Source organism: Limanda limanda, chromosome 11, assembly GCF_963576545.1.
Source record: "Limanda limanda chromosome 11, fLimLim1.1, whole genome shotgun sequence".
In the NCBI taxonomy this organism is placed as follows: domain Eukaryota; kingdom Metazoa; phylum Chordata; class Actinopteri; order Pleuronectiformes; family Pleuronectidae; genus Limanda; species Limanda limanda.
The window spans coordinates 20874401-20896122 of NC_083646.1; the positions used below are offsets into that span (position 1 = coordinate 20874401).

The 21722-nt window shown below is 40.2% G+C and overlaps 2 protein-coding genes across 2 annotated transcripts; both read left to right on the top strand.

Annotated features, from left to right (window-relative positions):
• Window positions 1–5915: 5915 nt before the first annotated feature.
• On the top strand, window positions 5916–11311 carry popdc3 (popeye domain containing 3). The gene is made up of 3 exons (XM_061082028.1): window positions 5916–6421; window positions 9887–9995; window positions 11036–11311. The coding sequence occupies exons 1-3, from the start codon at window positions 5916–5918 to the stop codon at window positions 11309–11311; spliced, it is 891 nt and encodes a 296-aa protein (XP_060938011.1).
• A 2590-nt stretch (window positions 11312–13901) lies between these two features.
• On the top strand, window positions 13902–20228 carry bves (blood vessel epicardial substance). The gene is made up of 8 exons (XM_061081962.1): window positions 13902–13961; window positions 16131–16381; window positions 17431–17555; window positions 17991–18178; window positions 18723–18831; window positions 19105–19272; window positions 19389–19530; window positions 20084–20228. Exons 2-8 carry the CDS (start codon window positions 16156–16158, stop codon window positions 20209–20211), a joined length of 1086 nt encoding a protein of 361 aa, XP_060937945.1. The 5' UTR covers window positions 13902–13961; window positions 16131–16155; the 3' UTR covers window positions 20212–20228.
• The last annotated feature ends 1494 nt before the right edge of the window (window positions 20229–21722 follow it).

A 21722-nucleotide genomic window follows, 5' to 3' on the forward strand; every position in this document is an offset into this window, starting at 1 on the left:
ATTACCCTCCCATCAGATGGCAAACAACCTTTCTGTGCACTCATCCTGAACTGTTTACATTTTTCTCACACCATCAGAAAGCTTTTAAAGACAGAATAAAGGTCAGTTAATGGGTTCTGGATGACACATGCCGACTGCAGACATGGACGCAGACACACTTAAAAATAATCACGAGGCAAGAGGAGGGCTCCTTTTTTTGTTGGAAGAGAACAACGTGTGTGACAGCTTAGCAAGAGTAGGACCAAAGATGGGAAATAAACATAAACTTCACAAAACAAGTGTCCAGTTTGCCTTGGCGGTCAAATTGTGGGCACATGGACCTCCACACAGAACTTAACGTCATGAGGACCCTTCGTGACATGAAGTTCAGGACACCATGGACTGTATTTCATTTGCACCACCACTTGTCATATGCCTCCTATCATCTGAATTCACCCTCATATATTGTCTGCCCTCTCTGCAAACCACTGTTCCTCTAAGGTGCAACATGCATGTCAAATACATCTAGACTGGGTAGACTGACAGTGGCATTCTTCTCTCCAGGCAGGAGCTCATCTCATTGGTATGTCAGAGATGGGAATCTATCACAGGGAGAGAGGCACGTCTCTCAGTTGAAGAGCAAATTATCCTGCTCCCAACCCAGATGCAACAATTTAACATGAGTCTGATCACCATGTTGCCAGTGTTCATCTATTCAGGCTCCGCTTCTGTCACAGCAATCATTGTTTAGCGTGGCTGGACGCCATGGAACAAGGACTCAACAGAAACAGAAATCTCCACGTGAAGAGTTATAAAGTTCACTACAAAGTCTGACAGGTCAAAAATCATGAATAGTCACCTGATGTTTTCAAAAACAGACGACACTGTGTAACACTGTGACATGTCTGTGATTCATAAACTAGCTCCAATCAATGTTATTTGGGCTCTTTAACCTCCTTCAGGATAGTGAGTTTATGAACCTCTTAATTTAAAATGATCATCTTATTCCAGTAATCTCTGTGTGGCTCACATATCTTAAGAACCATGTATGTAATCGGCTCCACACTTGTTATTTGTATTGTATATGGCCCAGGAAAGTGCAGTGTGGAATTTGCTGAGATTTGGACACGTATTACATTAAATATGAATAAAGCGCTCTGTAGCAGCAGCGGTTGGGATTTAATCAACGTGACATTGTTGATCCTGATAACAGTGCATTCATAACAACAGTCGCATTCATAACAACGGCAACGACAACTGATTCTCCAGTTCAGGGTTGTGCATACTGAGTCAAGCTTCACTGAACTTTGAGTAAACAGCCGAACAGCTCTTTGTGCCGCATAAGGTCTTAACTTCAGGTTCTACATCACTATGATTGATTGTACGTCTGTTCTTTGAGAGCTGACAATGGCCCCTGAAAACTAGACATGAACTGAGGGATGATGCCAGGCTCAGGGCACTGAAGAGTCAGTAATAACTAGGGCTACTTGTAGCACTTGCGGGCCCGAGCACCCGCACGTTGGAGCCTGTTGCGGTCGGGGGAGAGAGCGATCGATGACCAAGCGCAGGTCTCCGCGTTGCCTGCGTGTTGCGCACTGCAGCAAGGATAAACGCTTCACTTCCTGCGTCCGTCACGCAACGTTGATCCTTGCCTGCTAATTGCTCATTACTGTCCACGCTATCAAATAGCACATCACACTGGGAAGATTTTATGTTAGTCGAATGATAGTTGTAAAACAAAGCTTACTTCCTGTTGCCAGTAGGTGGCGCTATCACTATTATTACAGACTAATAGATCTGTTCAAGTAGGCGCTCTGATGTAGCGTGAGCAATTTTGTGTCAATTGGACAATGTTACCACAACTTACTTTTCACACTGATCAGTAGGTGGCGCTATTACCCTGAACTAATATTAATACATGGAGCTGTTCAGGTCAGGATTGTGATCAGAGGTCAGTAGTTTGGAGCCGGTTAGATAATGCAGAGTGGATTAACAAAGTACTTCCTGTTCCATGGCAAATCAGTAGTTTGGCGCTATGACACTGAGGAAATATTGACACATAGAGCTGTTCAGGCTTGGACTCTGATCAGGTGACAGAAGTTTGGTAGTGATAGGACAATGCAGAGTGGAGTTATGACAACATCGTGTCCTTTGGCGAAGGATGATCCTTCGCCGCAGCTCAATGTTTACACGCTTTGAGGAAATGTCACAATTCTGACTATGATCCAATGACTTGACTGAGCTCTTTTGAGCTGTATATTGTAATGCAGCCAGGAGCAGATCATAAAAGTATAAAACATGCCACTTCCTGTATCCACTATGGGGAGCTGTGATTTCAAGTCATAATTTCTGTGTAGATGTCATCAGGCCGGGACTTTTGTCTTACATGTCTAGTTTGGACTTGATTGGACAATATATGTCCGAGATACAGAACCTCGTGTTTTGATGGCGTGTAATGAAACTTCGACGCCACAGTCACGCGTTCTTGTATTCTAGTTTGAGTAAGATAGTACCATGAACAGTGAAGTTACAGCTATTTCGTGTTTCAAGGCGAGTTGATGAACTTTGACGCCATGCCACGGTCACACGGTGTGACGAAAGATCAATCCCTAAATCAGATTTAATCTCCATCTTGTTGTGATGACACTCATCTGAATTCAAAGTTGAACTGATGAAAGCCCTGGGACAATTATGTCAAGTAAAATGGTGAATATGGTCAAAATGGCCACTAAATTAAAAATGGCGGGCTTCCTGTTGCGTTTTTCATAATGCTCTTTGAGGCTTTTTTTCATCATTAGTCACGATACACCTCTGGCCCGATTTTGGTGAAAATCGGTTATGTGGAAACCTAGGGGCTGGGTTCCAGGGGGCGCTGTTGAGCCATTTTGCCACTTCCATTTCCAAATACTCCAGAATGCGTACATTTTGCGTTCTAATTTACTGCAAAGTTTAGCAACTTTTTGAGCATGGGAAAGCCCTCAAAAAGCAAATTCCGCATAGTCACAATTATAATCCTTACAGATTCAATAGGGCCTCTCACCATTCGGTGCTCGGGCCCTAATAATATATTATAAGGAAGATTAATGTAATAAGGACTACTTCCCCATTTTACACAAGTTCTATTCAATCTTTATGTAAGAATACTCAAATGTACAACTTTTGTTGCATGCAAGTGCTTTTATTCCAAATACTGTATTTCTTCATGTGCCAATGTTGTTATGAAACAGTTCATGAATGGGTGTCAGCTTTTCCTATTGTCAGTTGAGATTAAATCGAATGGAATGAACAGCACCATTTGAAAGTACCTCGAAACTAATTTGTTGTTTTATAGAGATGCTATTTTTATTTTTCATTGTTTTACCTAAAGCAAATATCCTAAGTCTTGATTATCAGTGCAGGAATGAATGGAGTGTAGAAACTGACCCATTCAGGCTTTAGATTGTTGTTCAGGACGATCCAACCCATGCTGAACCTGACACCATCTGGCCCAAGATGAGCCCTATAACTGCTCCAGTGCCAATGGAGTTGTTGCTCTATCCAGGGATGGCTAAAAATAAAAGAGCACTCGCAGCTAACACCAAAGCTTATCTGCTTGAGGAGATAAATCGCAGTTTGTTTCTCACGGTTGTGCTTTTGGAAAAGGTGATGTGTGACTGGACACACAGCCATTTGCAGCAACAGTAGCGCTGACTGGCACGGTGTCATCCGTTAACAGACACATATTCAGACATATCACAAAGACACACAGGCTGTCCAGGGTGGAAACGCTCTAAAAATAGATGCTGGTGATATGTTCACCATGGAGAGAAATCTATTTATATGAGGCTTATGCATGCAATCCAACATGTATGCAGATACACTCCCCTGTGACACACAAACTCAAGAATTCTCTCTTGAAACTAGCTCCAAAACTGACATTTGATGGCCAGCTGTCCTGTTGCTTTCCTTCATCATTAAACCCTGGTCTGAAAAAAACTGGGTCAGACATGGTGAGGATGTTTCTACTGCTTCTGTCTGACATGATGTGAAGTACACCCAGGGGTTCTCTGTCCTTCTCTGCTGCCCTACATACGGTACAACCCACACTCGCTTTCTCCCATCCAGACAACAGTCACAGTCACCTTGACCAGATACACAGAGAGAGCAGTTCTGCTATTCTGGTCCACAAAGATCACTCACTCTCATAACCTCCCGTAGCTCTGATTAATGGGGACCTTTAAAGAAATCAGTTCACGACTACCTCTTATTTCGATGCATCGTACAGGCTGATATACTCTCTCACTTTGCCACTTCTTACTGTTTATTTTAATGTATTCCATACATTTAAATTTACCATTCACCATGTCATATTTAGAATCAAGGGGATGCCAGAGCCAAGAGAGGCAGCCCAGTGCCTTCTTTTTTAGATGACATGCAGTATCAAGTCACACTGAGATAGACATATCAAAGAAAGAGCTCCTCTTATTGTCAAAATAAAAGCTTTTCATTTAGGGGTCATGAGCTGATTTCCAGAATACTAGGGCTAGGAAATAAGGCCAAAAATTGTATGAAGATAAATATTTTCACATCAGGTCAATCCTCTTTTTTTCACTAAATCCTGATGAGTCCTTTAATATTGAATATCTTCATTTCCATACCAACACACTATGTCATTCTTGTTTATACATTTTGTTCTTAGAATACATTAAATCTAATAAATAAAGCAATAATAAATATGTGTGACAGCTTGACGTAAAAAATATTTCATACATATTAAATGTATTTTAACATTACATTTGATTTGTTTACTTAATTCTTAATACATCTTGGTAGGTCCTCCACAAATATGATGATACTGTTTCCTCTCATATATATAGATAGTTTGGCCAATATAATGGAGGCTGCACTTGTTTTTTTCATCACAATACGAATATGAATACTTAATTTTCTATCTGTTCAATTCAGTCTTATGGGCAATCCAGTAACACTGTATAGATTCTGTTCACAATATATATATTCTTTTCACACTGTACACATTCCGTTAACATTGCATATATTCTAAAGTGTTCACATTATAGATTCTGATTGCACTGTGTCTGTTCAGGTCATATGACACATGTGACACTGTTCACATTGTCTATATTCAGTTGACATTTTAAATATTCTTTTACGCACTGAATATATTGTTTGTATTGTATATGTTGTTATTTACATTGTATATGCTCTATTCACATTATATATACATTTTATTCATACACTGTGCGTAAAGTTTTCATGTTGGTTGGTTAATACAAGGTTTGTATTTGTACTGTCCTCTTTGCTTCTGTAACATGGTAAAATTTAAACGTGGTGGACTAATAAATGATTATCTTATCTTATCTCATCTCATCTCATCTTATCTCATCTCATCCTATCTTATTTTAAAGGGGACATATTAGGAAAATTCCACTTTTGTAGTGCTTCTACACGTTTATTTGGGTATCTAGTATGTCTACCGTCCCAAAAACTGTGGGAAAAAAACAACTCCCGCGATTTGTTATGGTTTCTCTAAGTCAGAAACGTCATGCTTACGTGACTGCGAATAAAAAACAGGTCAATCTGAGGAGAGCTGTTTTAGGGTAAAAAGGGTGCTGTTTTAAATGATCCTTGTGGTATTTTGACCAAAATATGTTACAGACATTTCATTAAGACCCCAAGGAACCATATCAACTGTGATAAAAGGGGCATAATATGCCTCCTTTAACAACCTTGAATGTTATTGATTTGAATGTTGTTTTATTTTCTCTACTCCCACACAACATCCGGTCCTGACTCGCAGCTCTCCACAGTCTCGGTGTAAACACTCACTCCAGGTGTCTGCGCGTTTCTCAGTTTCGCTCCGCTAACTTTACTTGAGATAAACTCCTCAGTGCTCTGCCACAGACCGCGGCGGGTCGATTCGTGGACTTTCCTCCGACATGGAGCCTCCGGACTTCGAAGCCATGAACTTCACGGTGCAGCAGGTGCCCCCCAAGTACCCGCTGTGCGCGGAGTGGAGGGACGGCGCGGAGGGCTCCGTCTTCCACCTGGCGCACATCCTCCTCTTCCTCGGCTTCATGGGCGGCAGCGGCTTCTACGGGCTCCTCTACCTCTTCAGCCTCCTCACGCTGGGCTTCTTCTGCACCTCCCTCTGGGCTTGGACGGACCCGTGCACCACCGACTCGTTCCTCTGGAGCTTCGCCCTGTTCGCAGCCAGCCTGGCGCAGGGGGTGCACGTTGCCTCCCGGCTGCGGGGGGTCTCCTTCGAGCGGGACTTCCATGAGCTGTACCAGTGCATGTTCCAGAAGCTGGGGGTGTCGCTCACCCAGTTCGGGAAGATCGTGGCCTGCTGTGAAGGAGACGTGCACACCTTGGAGCCCGGCCACTGCTTCGCCATCGAGGGGAAGACCCCCATCGACAAGCTGTCGGTGCTGCTGTCTGGCAGGTGACTGCACGTGTCTCACACCGAAGTGCTCCACTCGAGTTCATACATCAAACACACATCAAAATAGGGATGGGGGGAAAAATCGATTCAGTTACGAATCGTGATTCTTGTGAATGACGATTTTTAAATCTCCACACTGCCTAATTTTTACATTTAAAAAAATAAACATATTTATTGGTTTTATGTTGACCAGCTCTTGTTTTTGCACAAAAATCTAAACATACCCAGGCCTAACTTTGCATAGTCTACATGCAAACAACAGTCAAGCATAGCCTACTTTTTGTTTATTTCAAAGTTTATATTTTAAGTAAACTTAAATTCATTCTATTTAATTTACCTTTTATTTATTGTTTAAAGTAGCCTAACTGGCATACATTTCTTAATCTGTCAGTTTGTGTGCAGTGGACAGGGTCTATACAATAATAGGGCACATTGTTATTTATTTTCTCTATTGGCTGCCCGGCAGTCATTAAGTTAATGTGAATATTTGAAATAAAACTTGTAAAGCTCTAAGTGAATTAGACTGTGTTGTATTTGAAGGTATGATTCAACTGTTTTCCATGGTCCAGTATTTACAAAAAAATATAACCAAAATAAATCGTAATATCGAATCGCAATACTTACAGAATTGCAATACATATCGTATCGTCACCTAAGTATCGTGATCGTATGGGGAGGTCCCTGCCGATTTCCGTCCCTACATAAAATGAAGACAGCGAGACTTTTTCTTTTGCCAAAGTCACTTAAACACTTCAGCCTAAAAACTGAAAACAATGACCTCATGACCCCTAATTTGTAACATGCATCAAGTAGGAGCTGCAACATGTTTGAGGTAATTACTGCTGACATGTTTAATTGTCACAATAAACACATGATGTGATGCACTGTGATTCATTTACCGCACTGGACATGCAAAATAATAAAAATGTATCACATTGCAACAGCATTATACCTCATCATTCTAGCAGTGGTGCATCTTGGCTTTTTATAGATCAGGGGCCATAAAGGGGCCACAAAGAGGGGGAAGTTATATGTCCAACATCCATGTACAGTTCTTTAAAGGAGACATGTTATGCCCATTTTACCACAAGTTGATATGGTTCCTTGGGGTCTTAATGAAATGTCTGTAACATATTTTGGTCAAAATACCACAAGGATAATTTAAAACAGCACCCTTTTACATTGTCTAAAACAACCCTCCTCAGATTGACCTGTTTTGAGTGCCTGGTCCTTTAAAAACTCATGAGCGAGCTCTCTTTTCGTTTCTGACATAGAGGAACCATACCAAATTGCGGGAGATGTTTTTTCCCAGAGTTTTTGGGTCGGTAGACATGCCAGATACCCACATTAACGTGTAGAAGCACTACATAAGTGGAATTTTCATAATATGTCCCCTTTAATTAATTTAGGTGCACATGTAAGTCTTCCCTTGTTTACTGTTAGCTCTGTAGCTTTGAGCCAATCCACACATCATTAAATATATGTAGAAAATTGTTCCTTGTTCAATCGTATTGTCTTCTATAAAAAAGTGTAGAATATTGTCACATTTATTGTGGTACTGTTAATAGTGACTTTTTCTTTAGTAATGATAGGACAGGGCCACTTCAGGGGCAAAAATCTGAGGGCTAGGGCCAGTGCCCCCCTGGATCCGCCCCTGCATCGTAGTATAATAACATTTGAAATATAAATACATATATATCATAGCTCATTAGATGTTATACCTTTAGTGTGCTCCCTCTGACATCACCACAATAAGCACCAGCATTGATAGGAGTGAAGATATGTCTTGCTATAATTTATTAATCTCCCTTCATATTTCTAATGGGAGTCAGGAGCTGTGAAGTGGAGCCAAGGCTACAGTGTCATCATGATCTGTGTTCAGGGCGTGTTGATGACTGCTGATGACTTGGATTTTGATGTGCAGTAATGCATGCTGTGAATGAATCCAGCCTCATCAGAGTTGTTAAAATTTCCAACAGCTAACGTCTCATGGAATAAGAAGCAGAGAAAACAACTGGCATTAGACATAAAGTGTGTGTTTCCATGAGGGAAGTGTAGACTTGTCAGGATTCAACACAGGGGACACAATGGAATGATGTACAAGATGGGATGTACTCTCTTTATATATACAATGTTCAGTTTGCGGGGGAAAAAACTAGTTTGTTCAGTGCTATGTTTGAAACAATAAACACAGAATAAAAATGACTGATGACATATGTACCACAGTGTATCAGGCTCATCGTTTGTAAAAAAATATAACAGGGAGGATATATAATATTTTGACGAAAGACTTGTAAATTTAGAAGAAAACAGCTTGGATATTCTCTGAGATCATAAATTAGTGCGATAAAACTGTTTAAGGATCTATTTCACCATACTTTGATGAAGATGCACAGTCAGCTGGCAAGAGAATGAGGTGCAGAGAAGATTGATGAGATGAATTGCTTATGGAGAGGTGTGTACTGTTCTGTGGTGAGTGTGCAGGCAGACAGTCGAGAAGACAAACAGGCAAACATGAGTTGAATCTGAAGCTCAAATAAAGTTGTGACCAGTGATATCCTTGCATCTGTCCATTGGGTTTTGTTTGATGCACAATACTATTAAATTTGTAACTTTCTCTGAAATATATGACATTAATCCCAGAGAATATTCAATCTTGTTGGGAGGGTTTCTCGTAGATGTATCATTTAATCTAATATAATATCTTATGGTTAATACAATTTCAATGTGAGACATTGGGTTCGTGCTTGGAACATAACCTCCACCCCAAGGCCCTGTAAATTACAATTAGTTTTACTGCAATCATCCTAATATCTTGTGGCCCTGAAGTGGAAATCTCAAACACAAGCAAATTGCGAAACAACAGCAAATTGCAAAATACAACAGCAAATCACAAAATACAACAATAATTTACAAAACACAGCACAAATCACAAAAAACAACAGCAAATTGCAAAACAGCAAATCACAAAACAACAAATTAAAAAACACAAATCACAAAATACAACAGCAAATTGCAAAACAGTAAATCACAAAACAACAAATCACAAAATACAACAGCAAATTACAAAACACAAATCACAAAATACAATAGCAAATTGCAATGGCATTGCGATCATGTTTTCTTATTTGCTGTTGTGTTTTGCTCTCCAGGACCATTTAAAGTGTTAAAACATTAAGGAGGATTGTGTTGCTGCAGGGCTGATGTCTGATGGTGTCTGATTAAGTCAAATGATTAACTCAAATGCTAATCATACTGTTTGCATCAGATTTATGCTGTAAAGGAAAAAGATATTCTAGCCTGTTGCACTTTGAAGCACACTGTAAGTTACAGCAGCTGTATTTCCAGTTGTTCAACAGGACCTCAGCACTGTCTTGTATTCTGTGTGATTTAGTGTTGAAGTGTCCTTCATGTTGCAGTGTTTCCCTCTGGAAATTTAAAATCAACTCTCCCTCCATCCTCCAGAGTCCGTGTGACAGTGAATGGAGAGTTTCTGCATTACATCTACCCGTTTCAGTTCCTGGATTCTCCTGAGTGGGACTCTCTCAGACCAGCAGAGGAGGGCATCTTCCAGGTTCAGTTCAACTCATGCATTTCCAAAAACACATTTCCAGCAATTCACCATCCCTGCTCACAAATCTCCATGTCCTCAACAAACTGCATCTTCTTTCTTTGTGTCATAGACCTATTGTAGCTCTTTTTCACAGAAGCAGTTTTGACTTATCATGGCAAGAAAAGCATTTGTGTTATTACACCCTGACCAATACAATATTTGGCTAATTTCATTAGTTAATATCACAATTATCTGTGTATATGATGTTATATATGTGCTGATATGAAAACTTAAACCTAATACAGAAATGGTTGGTTAGGGCAATTTAGAAATGGTAAATGCAATACACAGAGCAGCCTATCTTCACAAAATAATGGACCAACTACTCATATATGTATACATTCGTAAAGATAAAAAGAATATCAGCCAATATATATCGATAGAGGAAATATTTCCTAAATTCGATATTGGATTTGTCTGCAAAAATCAGACTGTAACTAATAACATTTATGACAAGCATCCAGGTTCATATGTAAGAGGATGAGGCTTCCTGTTGTTTGGCCAATCAGAAAGAGTTAAGCATTAAAGGGATAGTTAAACCACAAATGAAATTCCACTCGTGTTTTTCTGTTGTTTTATTACGTCTGAAGTCTTGGTCACCAGCTACTTCCATTGTTTACTTCTGAGACTCCAGAAGTGTTTTGTGGACTAAACCACTTCATCCACCCCTCTATCGACATAGGAAATAGTAGATAATGACTAAAGTTTCACTTTTGGGTGAACTATCCCTTTAAAAAGGTCTAATTTGATATTACACATTTCAGTCAGACAATCGAGGGGGTACATAACAGGATGCTTATACACAAATTAAGTCTTTTAAAGAATACTCTCTGAATTATACAAAGCTCAATAATGGAGTCTCACACTAAAAATATACAGACATTAATATCAGCAATGGACCATAAATAAAACAGTAATTTACCATAACTTGTATTTTAGCTTGAATACCAGTTTACTTCCTTGCAGCCTTGTCTTTCTGTTGAATGTTTTGCTCACCACAGGTGACCCTGCGTGCCGATAACCCCTGCCGCTACGTGGCGTGGAGGAGGAAGAAACTCTACCTGCTTTTTGCTAAGCATCGCTACATCGCCAAGATCTTCGCCCTCGTTGTGCGCAATGACATTGCAGAGAAGCTGTTCTCCCTTAATGATAAGGCCTTCAGCGAGTCCGGCCGCCGCTATGATCTCCGCTTACCAAGTTACTGTCACATGCCAGGGACAGAATTAGAAGGGGCAGATGTCCTGCAAGTGCCGGTGCAGGGTGGGAGGACGGCCTGAACACACACACACACACACACACACACACACACACACACACACACACACACACACACACACACACACACACACACACACACTTGCACACACAAACACACTCTGCTCTAGGCCTAAAACACTCGGAAGTTACTCACTGTGTGTAGGAATGTAATGTTAATATAGTGTTATTTAAGAAGGCCAAAGTATGACTGTACCGTTTAGGGAAAGTAGGTCTCAAATGCAGTTGTATCATATCTGCCTACGTTTTTAGATCTCAGTATGCAGTAGTAGGTAGGTGGAGCTGGCCAGTCATGTCACCAGTCATGTTGTGTCCAGGGAGTGCTATAGATTTATTTGAAAAGGCTCACATGACCGATCAATCAGTAGGCTACATTATAGCTGCCTTGTTAACAAGTCCTTATATCATCCCACCCATGGGACACTTTGGCCTAGGTTGTCCTACGTTCAGTATGTTTTGAACTACACTCAAGCTTCACATGACCTAGATATGTGATACATTGAAAGCTCGAAAACACTAAACCAAATCCGCCAAAACATCCAAGTTTGCACTTGTTTTACTTTGGTTCTGTATTTTTTTTCATTCGGACTTACTTGTTTGTAACTATTTTATTTCATAGACAAATGGTCAAATGGTCTGTATTTATATAGAGCTTTTCTAGTATTGATGACAACTCACTAGACTCTGTATAAAGATGGACGACTCGTCTCCATTTCCTCCCACTACCCAGAAATGGTACCATATACAATATGAATGCTGCCAGTTTACACCAAAGACATAATTTGAAGCCAGAGTAAGACAATGGGATAGAGCCATACTATTGAGTCTGTTTTTTATTTTGTATCAAATAACATTTGAAACCCTAGTTATTACAAACATCATTGCGGTAGCAGCAACCTAAAATGGCAGAACACTTATTTGAGAAACATTAACTTGACCTTGATTTTGCCTTTTTAGTTTGGTCTCATACACTAACATCGGGGAGGCAATATTTATGTTCTATATTGAAGCCAGCCACCAGGGGGCGATCAGGACAGCTTCGCTTTACTTTTTGGGGAATCGCTATGATGTCCATCTTTATACACACATCATTACATGTCATTTGGTGGATGCTTTTATCCAAAGTGACTTACAGTTAGTGTATTCCTCATCTATGAGGGGACATTTTTAGGGGTTCAGTATCTTGCCCAAGACACTTCGGCATTCAGATGGGTCAGATTGAGGATTGAACCACCGGTCATGGTTTAGCTGGAGTAGAAGCACAGAAGCCAGAAAACCTTTCAGGCATTTGCACCCTGAGCAACTTAAAGAATGAATGGAAGGCATCTAGTTCTTTAAATAGATTCATGGTGCAAATTCACCGTTAGGTGCTTTCATTTGCCATTAAATATCTAGAAATGTAAAGAAATAAATAAAACAAAGGCTAAATGTGGAACTTTTGTGATGGCTTTGTGAATAATTGCTCTCTGTCATTATTGTGGCTGAACCCAACTACAATCTCAAACCTTCAGAGTTAAATCAGTTTCACTCAGTCATATGTTTACTGATAGCCAGCTGCTTTGAACTGTGTACTAGACAAGCTTGTGTTCCTGTAGTTAATATCATGTGTAGTTGCTAGTTTGAAGCCACTTGGTTGGACTGGTCTAACATTTCGTAATCTATCAGAACCTAAATAGTAGCAATCGTCATTTCTTCATAGAAGCAATTTTAAGTGATTAACCGTTGAAGATTTTGTGAAAATTGTGTTTGTGTGTATGGAAATAATTGCGGACAAATGACACTAAAGATTGTGGTAAAGGTGAATTCATGTTATTTATTTTAGTTAGTCATTTATACTTTCGTTATACATGTATAAAGTGACATTAATAGGAGGCTGTAGATGTCTTAACTGAATAAGATTCTGTGCTGTGCAATATTGACAGATAAGATCAGTGACTATTGTGTGAGATTGTGCAAATGTAAAATGAAACTGTAAATAGGCTAATTGTGTCTATATTTCACTTTAAAAAATAAATGTAACTTTATTTTACTGTGTGAATTCAATTGATTTTTCTAGTAAACACATACACACAATGCAAACAATATAAAATAGACTTGCTACAATATGATGTATTAAATTTAAATTGTATACATCACCTATGTAATCGGTCTTTAAGACTATAGTCAAAATTCTAAATCTTTTTCTTTTTCTTAAGAAGAAATAACTCAGACCTAATCCTCTTCTGGAATAACTGGATGTCCTAACAAGGTAAAACTTTCTTAAATACCTGACAATATTTCAAGTATTAAACTGTACCAAGTTTTATTTATTCATTATCTGTTGTTCACCTGTTTAGACAACTTATTTACACATGCTGTCATTGGACTTAACTTGTTCAATAAAGACAGAGAGAGTAAAGAGGAGGGAATGATAGGTGTTATTCTGAGCTCTGTCTCCCCCTGTCGGAGCTTTGACACACTGCAGGCGCACTGCTCTCGCCTTCTTGCCTATTTTAGTCTCCTCACTGAGGAATTTGCGACGCACACTGTGCAGCCCCGACGCGAGGAAGCAGCCGCAGCCACAGCAGCGTCTCTGCCCCTTCTTCATCGGAACCAGCCCTTCATCCTCTGCCGTGCACAGCCCCGCTTCACCCACACCTGCCCGGGGAAACGGTGAGTAACGAGCCGCTCTCCTCTCCCGGTACTTTTACTTTGAGAGAAAGTTGTAACTGCGAGATAAACATCTGCAGCTTAAGAGTACAACCATGTCTATTTTTACTCACTCACTCACACACGCACATACACACACACACACACACACACACACACACACACACACACACACACACACACACACACACACACAGCTGTTAGAGTGGGAGCCATGCTCAAATCTGAATATTATTTTGAGAGCACATGTTTTTGCATGTTTATATTTCATGTGTGAGTCTAGATGTATAACAGGATGTTTCTGCGCGTGTGTGTGTGTGTGTGTGCGTGCGTGCGTGTGTGTGTGACGAACTTGACATGAACTGCTCTTAAAGTCAAGTTTATTTATAAAGCTGATTTCAAACAACCAGAAGTGAGCAACATGCTGTACAATGCAACAACTTAAAGAGAAGTAGAAGAAAGAAATACAGAAACATAAAAGGCTCAGAAGTGAATAATAACGACATAAGGACACTTGAATCTCCACTTTTCCCTTCAACCTGATAATGGAAGGAAACTGTTTCAAAGTTGATGATGTGGTTATGGAAAGAGGGCATAGGAGCTAAGAGTCGTGGTGGGCGAGTTAGGCTATGTAAAGCTTTAAAGGGATAGTTCACCCAAAAATGAAAATTCACTCATTATCTACTCAAAGCCATGCCGATGGAGGGGTGGGTGAGGTGTTAGTGTCAGGGGGTAAACAGTGTTGCAGCCAAATCCAATACAATTGAAGTAAAAAAGACCAATTATTCAAACGTAAAAAATCAACAGAAAATGTCAATGTCAGGGCCTAAGTTTAGGTTTGAAGAATCGGTCACCATTTACTTCAATTGTATTGGATTAGGCTGCAACACTGGTTACCTCTGAAACTCCATCGGCATAGTGGTGAGTACATCATGGGTGAATTTTCATTTCTGGGTAAACTATCCGTTTAAAAACAAATAAAAGACTAAATTTTACATTTAACTTGAGGAAATACCAGGATGCAAGTACAGGTGAGATGCTGTGTCTCTTCCGGTTTCAGCAATTGAAACAACAGATAAAAAATAACTGAAAAAGCAAAAACAAATAATCTCAGCTCATATAAATAATAAAGAAAAATGAAATACAGTAGGGTTCTATTGTTCAGTATCCAAATCATGGTAAAAAGAGCAAATCACAACTAGGCTTTTATGCCTACATAATTATAACAGTCATGAAATGGTTGCTCACAAGCTTTAGAAAGACTGATGTAAACAAATTGTTTGCACTTTTAGAAAATATTGATATTCATGTACTTTTTATACAAAATTCTGATTGCTGTTATTTAAATTATTTCTCCAAATGCAATCCTGACATCAAAGTAGAATTTATTTATGGTATATATTCAGTACACACACACACACACACACACACACACACACACACACACACACACACACACACACACACACACACACACACACACACACACACACACACACACACACACACACACACACACACACAATCATTGTCTAGGCAGCACATTAAAGCATCAATACACTTAAAGCACATTGATAATTGTATCAGTGTGTTCTGCACAACTGTTTTTGTATGTCTGCCATATTATCAGAGTAAATAGCAACATGTGCCTCGTTAACTGAAGCTACAACTGGTAACCCTTTTGTAAAGGTAATGTTCAGAGCAGCTTTTCCCAAATTAACACTGATGGTGGTTGTGGATTATTTTGTGTGTGTTGTGAGAGCAGGAACCACCCCAGAATAATTTGCAACATCCATCCTATGTCAACAGGATTCACCTGAATAACATAAGTTAAATAAAATAAAATTAATAAACAATCAGATTTAATGTTTTTGTGCAGACCAAACCTGAGCTAAAAGTAGACATAAACAGAACAACAAATAAATGAAAATGTTGCTCCAGGTCCAGAATGTGTGAATAGGAAACTGTTTGCTGACATGTTTACCATGACAACTTCATAAATTATTTATACATGTGATGACCAAAAACAAACAATAGACACTTTGAGTTTGAAATGCTAAGTTAAAATTAAGTGCCACTGTTCTGTAAGGATGAGCACATGCGGTTTTCTCTCAAACATCTTATCAGCCATGAATAATTCATCAAATCACATCTATTCTAACCTTGCCCCAGTTTCTAAGGTGACCCCTGCTGAAGGATGTCCTCTCCCTCAGATCAACCCCTCCTCTCCTTCACCGGCCTGCCCCCCTTCCCCTCGCCTACGCCAGGATTCGCCCTCGTGCCCAATGCTACCTCGTGCGAGGAGTGGGAGCAGACCCACCACCTCCTCTTCCATCTGGGGAACCTGTCGCTGCTGCTGGGCCTGGTCATCCCAACCACCCTGGGCCTGCACATGATCCTGCTGCGCCTCCTGCTGATGACAGGTCAGCTCACAGTGCCCCCTGCCGAATGGCATCTCTGTTGTCACCAGAGGGACAACAACATTAAGAGCCCCAGCAGATGTTTTTATTGTAATCAAAAATTGGCTCCGTGTCCATGCATCAGTAAATTATCACCACAAGCCTTTTGAGTAGTCAGTTGAGCTCAGTTTACGTTTGGAGGATTTGTATTTTTTTTCTAAGAGCTGTTCTACACAGAGAGGGATCTCTTCGGTACTGGGTCCTGTCCGAGGCCCTAAAAGGCTCTGATAGTGGCAGAAAACGGAAGGAGAGGATGGCAGATGGAAAAAAACACTTCCAACATGTTTATCTTCTCCTTGGAAAGAGAGGGGAGACAGGAAGCAGCAGGATTTATGGGAAAAATGGCCATTTTGACAGTTCATTTATTTATATTAGCATTTTCTGTCTCAGGGGGTTTTACAGAGGAAAAGAAACAGACACAGTAGAGAGGAAGAGTAAACTCACACAGCTGAAGGAGTTAAAGCTAACTTCAAAACATTGCCAGTAAAATAATAACAATTATCGTAAGTAATTATAGAAAATCAATTAAAATATTAATTCAATGTTAATTTTTGCGAATATTCATCTTAATTTTAAAACTCTTCCTTTTAGTTTTTTTTTTTACCAATTTAACAGTTTTAAACAAAACAGTAAGTAAATAGGTGCTGGTAAATCTGGCTCCAATGGTTCCACAACAATCACAAACTTAGTAATTTATTCCGTTTGCCTGTGGTGTCTCAAGCTAAGTTTGTACTTATTTTCCTCCCCATGTGCTGCTTTTATTTCATTGGCTACTCTTGACTATTGCACTTTCTCATGCAAACCACAGACATTGACTATTCATCAATCATTAACATGTTATCTCAGGTCAAAATTACTATTATTGAAATCTCTCTCATTGCTTTTAAGAGACGGAGTTATTCAAAAATAAATGTTTCTACGATGAATTTACTTTTGTTTGGTTTTGGATTCTGAATCTTTGAATGAAATGTTATCATTCACTTCTTTTGTGTGTGTGTCTTTATCCATGACAGGATGTGGTTTCTACATTGCCTGGGCGGCTCTGTATAGGTGCAACCTGGATGTGATGGTTTGGAACGTGGTTTTTCTGGTGGTCAACTTCATGCACCTCTTCTACCTCCTGTACAAGCGAAGGCCAGTGAGTTCTACAGCAACACGCTCTCCTACACATTTCAACAGTCCCTTCACATTCAGGCCAGTCAGGTGTTTTTTTTTTCACCGAATTGAAATACTGAAGCACACGTCTGGGAAACAGTGTGTTTATTTATGCAGGGGCTCAGTGTTGAGATTTTCTTGGCTGACTCCGGCAGGAAGCAGCTCATCCTCCTGGGTTCACTCCTGCTTCATGCTAATAAGATGCAGGTTTGATCAAATTCCATGGGAGCCACCGGGGGAAATAATATAAGGGCCCTCCAGCATGCTGATAGAATCAGACCAGGACTTTTCATAATGAGACAGGAGACTTGTCCTCCTCAGTCACTGCTCCAACTCACAGACTCTAATTACACAGCAGCATCACTGTAGTTTGCTTTCACATCATAACGAGTTACCTTTGTGTCTCTGCTCTCGTCAGATTAAGATCGACAGGGAGCTGCGGTCAGTCTACAAGCGGATGTTTGAGCCGCTCCATGTGAAGGAGGCTCTGTTTCAGAGGCTCACAGGACAGTTCTGCACCATCCAGACATTAAAGAAAGGCCAGGCCTACGCTGCGGAGGACAAGACGTCCGTGGACGAACGCCTCAGCATTCTCCTCAAAGGAAAGTATGTGCTGCTTGTTTGGCTGAAGGTGCAGTTCTTATCCTGTGTCAACCATCTTTTATATCATGTTTCGTGTGAGTCTGAGCATTTGAGTCAAATTGTAGGACAAATACTGCACTGTCTGCATGCAACACAAACCTGGACTAAGTGGACGTCTTCACATGGAACATCTTTGTTGTTATTTATTATTGTTATTAATATAAAGATTTAGGGGCTGAAATTCTAGATGGTGAATATATTAGGATTCAAAAGGTATCAATAAAGAATGCTAAAGATAGAGTTGATTCAGCTTCTCCGTTTACTGATCAACTTTTGTCAGTTTCATCATGATAAACTGAAATTCCATATTTATTTATATCTCAGCTTGAATTTCAAACCTTTTAACCGTTTTTGATTTAAAATTTCTGGCACATTTAATAACCCTCAGTTTAACTTGGAAAGGGTTAGGGTTTATGGAAACCATCCTTTTTAAAATCACTTTAGAAGACATCGCACTTTTGTAAGATTGTAAGATCCTAGTTTTGAATTGGCTCTTTCTCTGTGACAGGATGAAGGTGTCGTACAGAAGCCATTTCCTCCACAACATCTACACCAACGCTTTCATTGATTCTCCAGAGTTCAGGTCCACTCAGATGCACAAGGGAGATAAGTTCCAGGTAATATGAAAACAGAAAAAGAAATGAACATGCCCAATTTGTGCTATCGTTGGTGAATTTCGTAAAAACAATTAAAAGAACACAAAGATTTCACTGCCCTGCCATCCACACCGACCCTTAATGACTGTGAGGTGAAATGAATGATGTGTCAGCGCTTTAATTAACGTCCTGCTGCTCCATCTGTTTCAGTGATAGAGCATATAATCCTGACATCTTGAAAAACAATGGTTTATTGTGATTGATTGATTGATTGATTGATTGATTGATTGGCAGGTGACCATCGTGGCTGAGGAGAACTGTAAGTTCCTGTGCTGGTCTCGAGAGAGGCTCACCTACTTCCTGGAGTCAGACACTTTCCTCAGTGAGGTATTCCGCTACCTCATCGGCAAAGACATCACCAATAAACTGTACTCTCTGAACGACCCTACCCTCAGTGACAAGGTGGGTCAAGCTCTGCTGTCAGATTCTAGATTTACCCTCTACCATAACTATTCATATTGTGTTGATGATGATTATGATGAGGATGAGGATGATGATGGTGTTTGGATGTGACCCAGGCAGTGAAGAAGATGGACCGTCAGCCCAGCCTGTGCTCGCAGCTGTCTATGATGCAGATGAGGAACAGCATGGCGAGCACCAGTGACACCGATGATGTTCTGAACCAGATCCTACGAGGAGGATCTGCTGGATCGTCCGTCCGTAAGTCACATGCTCACCCAACTCAGTTGTAACTGTGTGTAGAATTTCAAAGTGGTTCAATGTTTCTACATTTTGGACACTTGGCAGCACCTATCTAAAATATCCACTTCTCCCTTAGCCAATATTTGTTGAACTCCAGTAACATCACTCAGTCAGTGAACAGAGTGAAAGCACCATGTGCATTAGGAGGAGACACTCCAACAAACCAAATGTTTGGATGTTCTCCTATCCGGCACACAGGCTCAAAGCACCTGCAGTGCAGTGTTGCTCTTGAAAGTACTCTGAGCCCAGCAGAGCCGCAGCATTTCTGTTCTGCAATAAGGTTCTTAGTGTTTTAATGGATCAGCTACGAGTGGTGATGGAGACACATTCACAGGCTTTTTTCTGCTTTCAGAATATCTGCTTGTACATACATCCTCTGCTCTGTGAGTGTATAGACCTCCTTCTCAAGTGTGAATCATTGTTTGTCTTTTGTGACATTGGACCCCTTCAATTGGCTGCTGAGCCAAGATCCTGCAGTTTTTCTGTCTTTAAGTGTAAATATTCTTTCTAGAAAAATCTCCTGGCACCAAGGCCTCCAAGATGAACCCCATAGAAGAAGCCATGGAGGATGACGTTTTCAAAGAATGTGCTCCCTCCGAGTCTCAGCGTATGCCCAGCACGTCAACTGAGGAAGTGTAGTCCGCAGGGGACGAATGGACACCCATCACAATTATTAAGTAGGTGTGTTTTTCAACCTAACATAGAAAAAAGTGTCTTCAATTTGTAGTTTCTCCACCATAGAGCACTAACAGGTTATTTGTATGATGTAAAATATCAGCACAAATCTTGATCATAATTCATTAAAAATCTATGTTATGAAAAGTAAATGTTTTTATGTGAACAAACAATGTTGGTATCCCTATTATTATCAGATTTTTATGAAAGCTGCATCAATTGATTTGGCTAAATTATTGTGAAGATGGAGGACATGACATCTCGTAAATTGAGAAGCCAAAACATATGGATCACTCCCTGGTGGCTGGCTGCAGTATAGGCCCCAAATCCCGCACCCTCCATGTTAGCAGATGCCAAACTAAAAAATCAAGGTACACATGATTATTTTTTTTCAGAAAATGGTTTCTCATAAGTTAGGTAAATACCTCATTAAAATAAGGTATTTGATGCTATAGAAAGTGGGTGTGACCTGGTGATATACATTGGTTATGGCTTCACTCCTCGATCACACGGCACAGAATCTGACTCCAAACTACATCACCAGTGCAAAATGGCAGCATCTGTGTGCTGGAAATAATGGCTGAGTTTTTGTTCAGTGGGAGGAAGTGGAGTCGTGTCGTCCATCTTTGTATACAGACATTGATTTGATCGCAGTCGTAGAACAGAACTGACTTTTTATCAGGCTTTTAGTTGCTAAATGCTTAACATCATTAACAAGCTGGTTGCCACCAGAGAGGAAAACCTGGTGCAGATCATGCAAGGGTCCATGTGATCAGTTTGAGTGTGAATGCTTTTTTATATATGGCAATCTATGGAGCCAGAGATTTCTAGGAGCCAGCCTTCCCCCTGTCGGCTCTCCGTGGAATTGCGCTTTTAATCTCTTCTGCATGGGCTTACATTTTCAGGGCCAATAGGGCTGCGTTCACTTTTTATATACAATCAATGTTTTCTCCTCTATGTTTATATTTTTGTGGTACACAAGATTCTCTTGCTGTGGTCACCTCTAATACATGATTGGCCATCGCTTCGCCCTACAAGTGCATTGTGTTGCAGAAGAAGTTAGAGCAGATTTAACTTGTCTCCAGCACAACACAGACTCGTTTTGGAAGTATTTGTATTTTTTGTTTTATAAGCACAAGCATACACCTCAACATCCACAAAATAGCTTTTGTTAGTGTGGATTTACTTGAGAAAAGATTTTATCTGTGTGTTATATATTCTTGTTTAAATGTTTGTACTAGAAACCAGTGCACTGTGTGTGTTCAATAAACATTTGTTGTGAAATATCATTTTGGAACTGAGTTGTAAAAAGTTATTCCAGTAGTGTAGTGCCCTAGCCTGGGTGCCAGACGAACTTATCCCCGCCCACAACATTTGTTGTTCGGGAAGTTCGGTCTGGAGTCGCTCCGTTGGGGAGAAACTATGGCCGATCAGGAGCTGATCGGACCAATCAAATCGTCAGGGCGGTCCCGGGC

Coding starts and splice junctions, on each gene's coding strand:
- bves (XM_061081962.1), top strand. CDS start 16,156: ATGTCCTCTCCCTCAGATCAACCCCTCCTCTCCTTCACCGGCCTGCCC. Junction 16,382..17,430: donor GCGCCTCCTGCTGATGACAG/GTCAGCTCACAG, acceptor TATCCATGACAG/GATGTGGTTTCTACATTGCC. Junction 19,273..19,388: donor ACCCTACCCTCAGTGACAAG/GTGGGTCAAGCT, acceptor GATGTGACCCAG/GCAGTGAAGAAGATGGACCG.
- popdc3 (XM_061082028.1), top strand. CDS start 5,916: ATGGAGCCTCCGGACTTCGAAGCCATGAACTTCACGGTGCAGCAGGTG. Junction 6,422..9,886: donor TCGGTGCTGCTGTCTGGCAG/GTGACTGCACGT, acceptor TCCATCCTCCAG/AGTCCGTGTGACAGTGAATG. Junction 9,996..11,035: donor CAGAGGAGGGCATCTTCCAG/GTTCAGTTCAAC, acceptor TGCTCACCACAG/GTGACCCTGCGTGCCGATAA.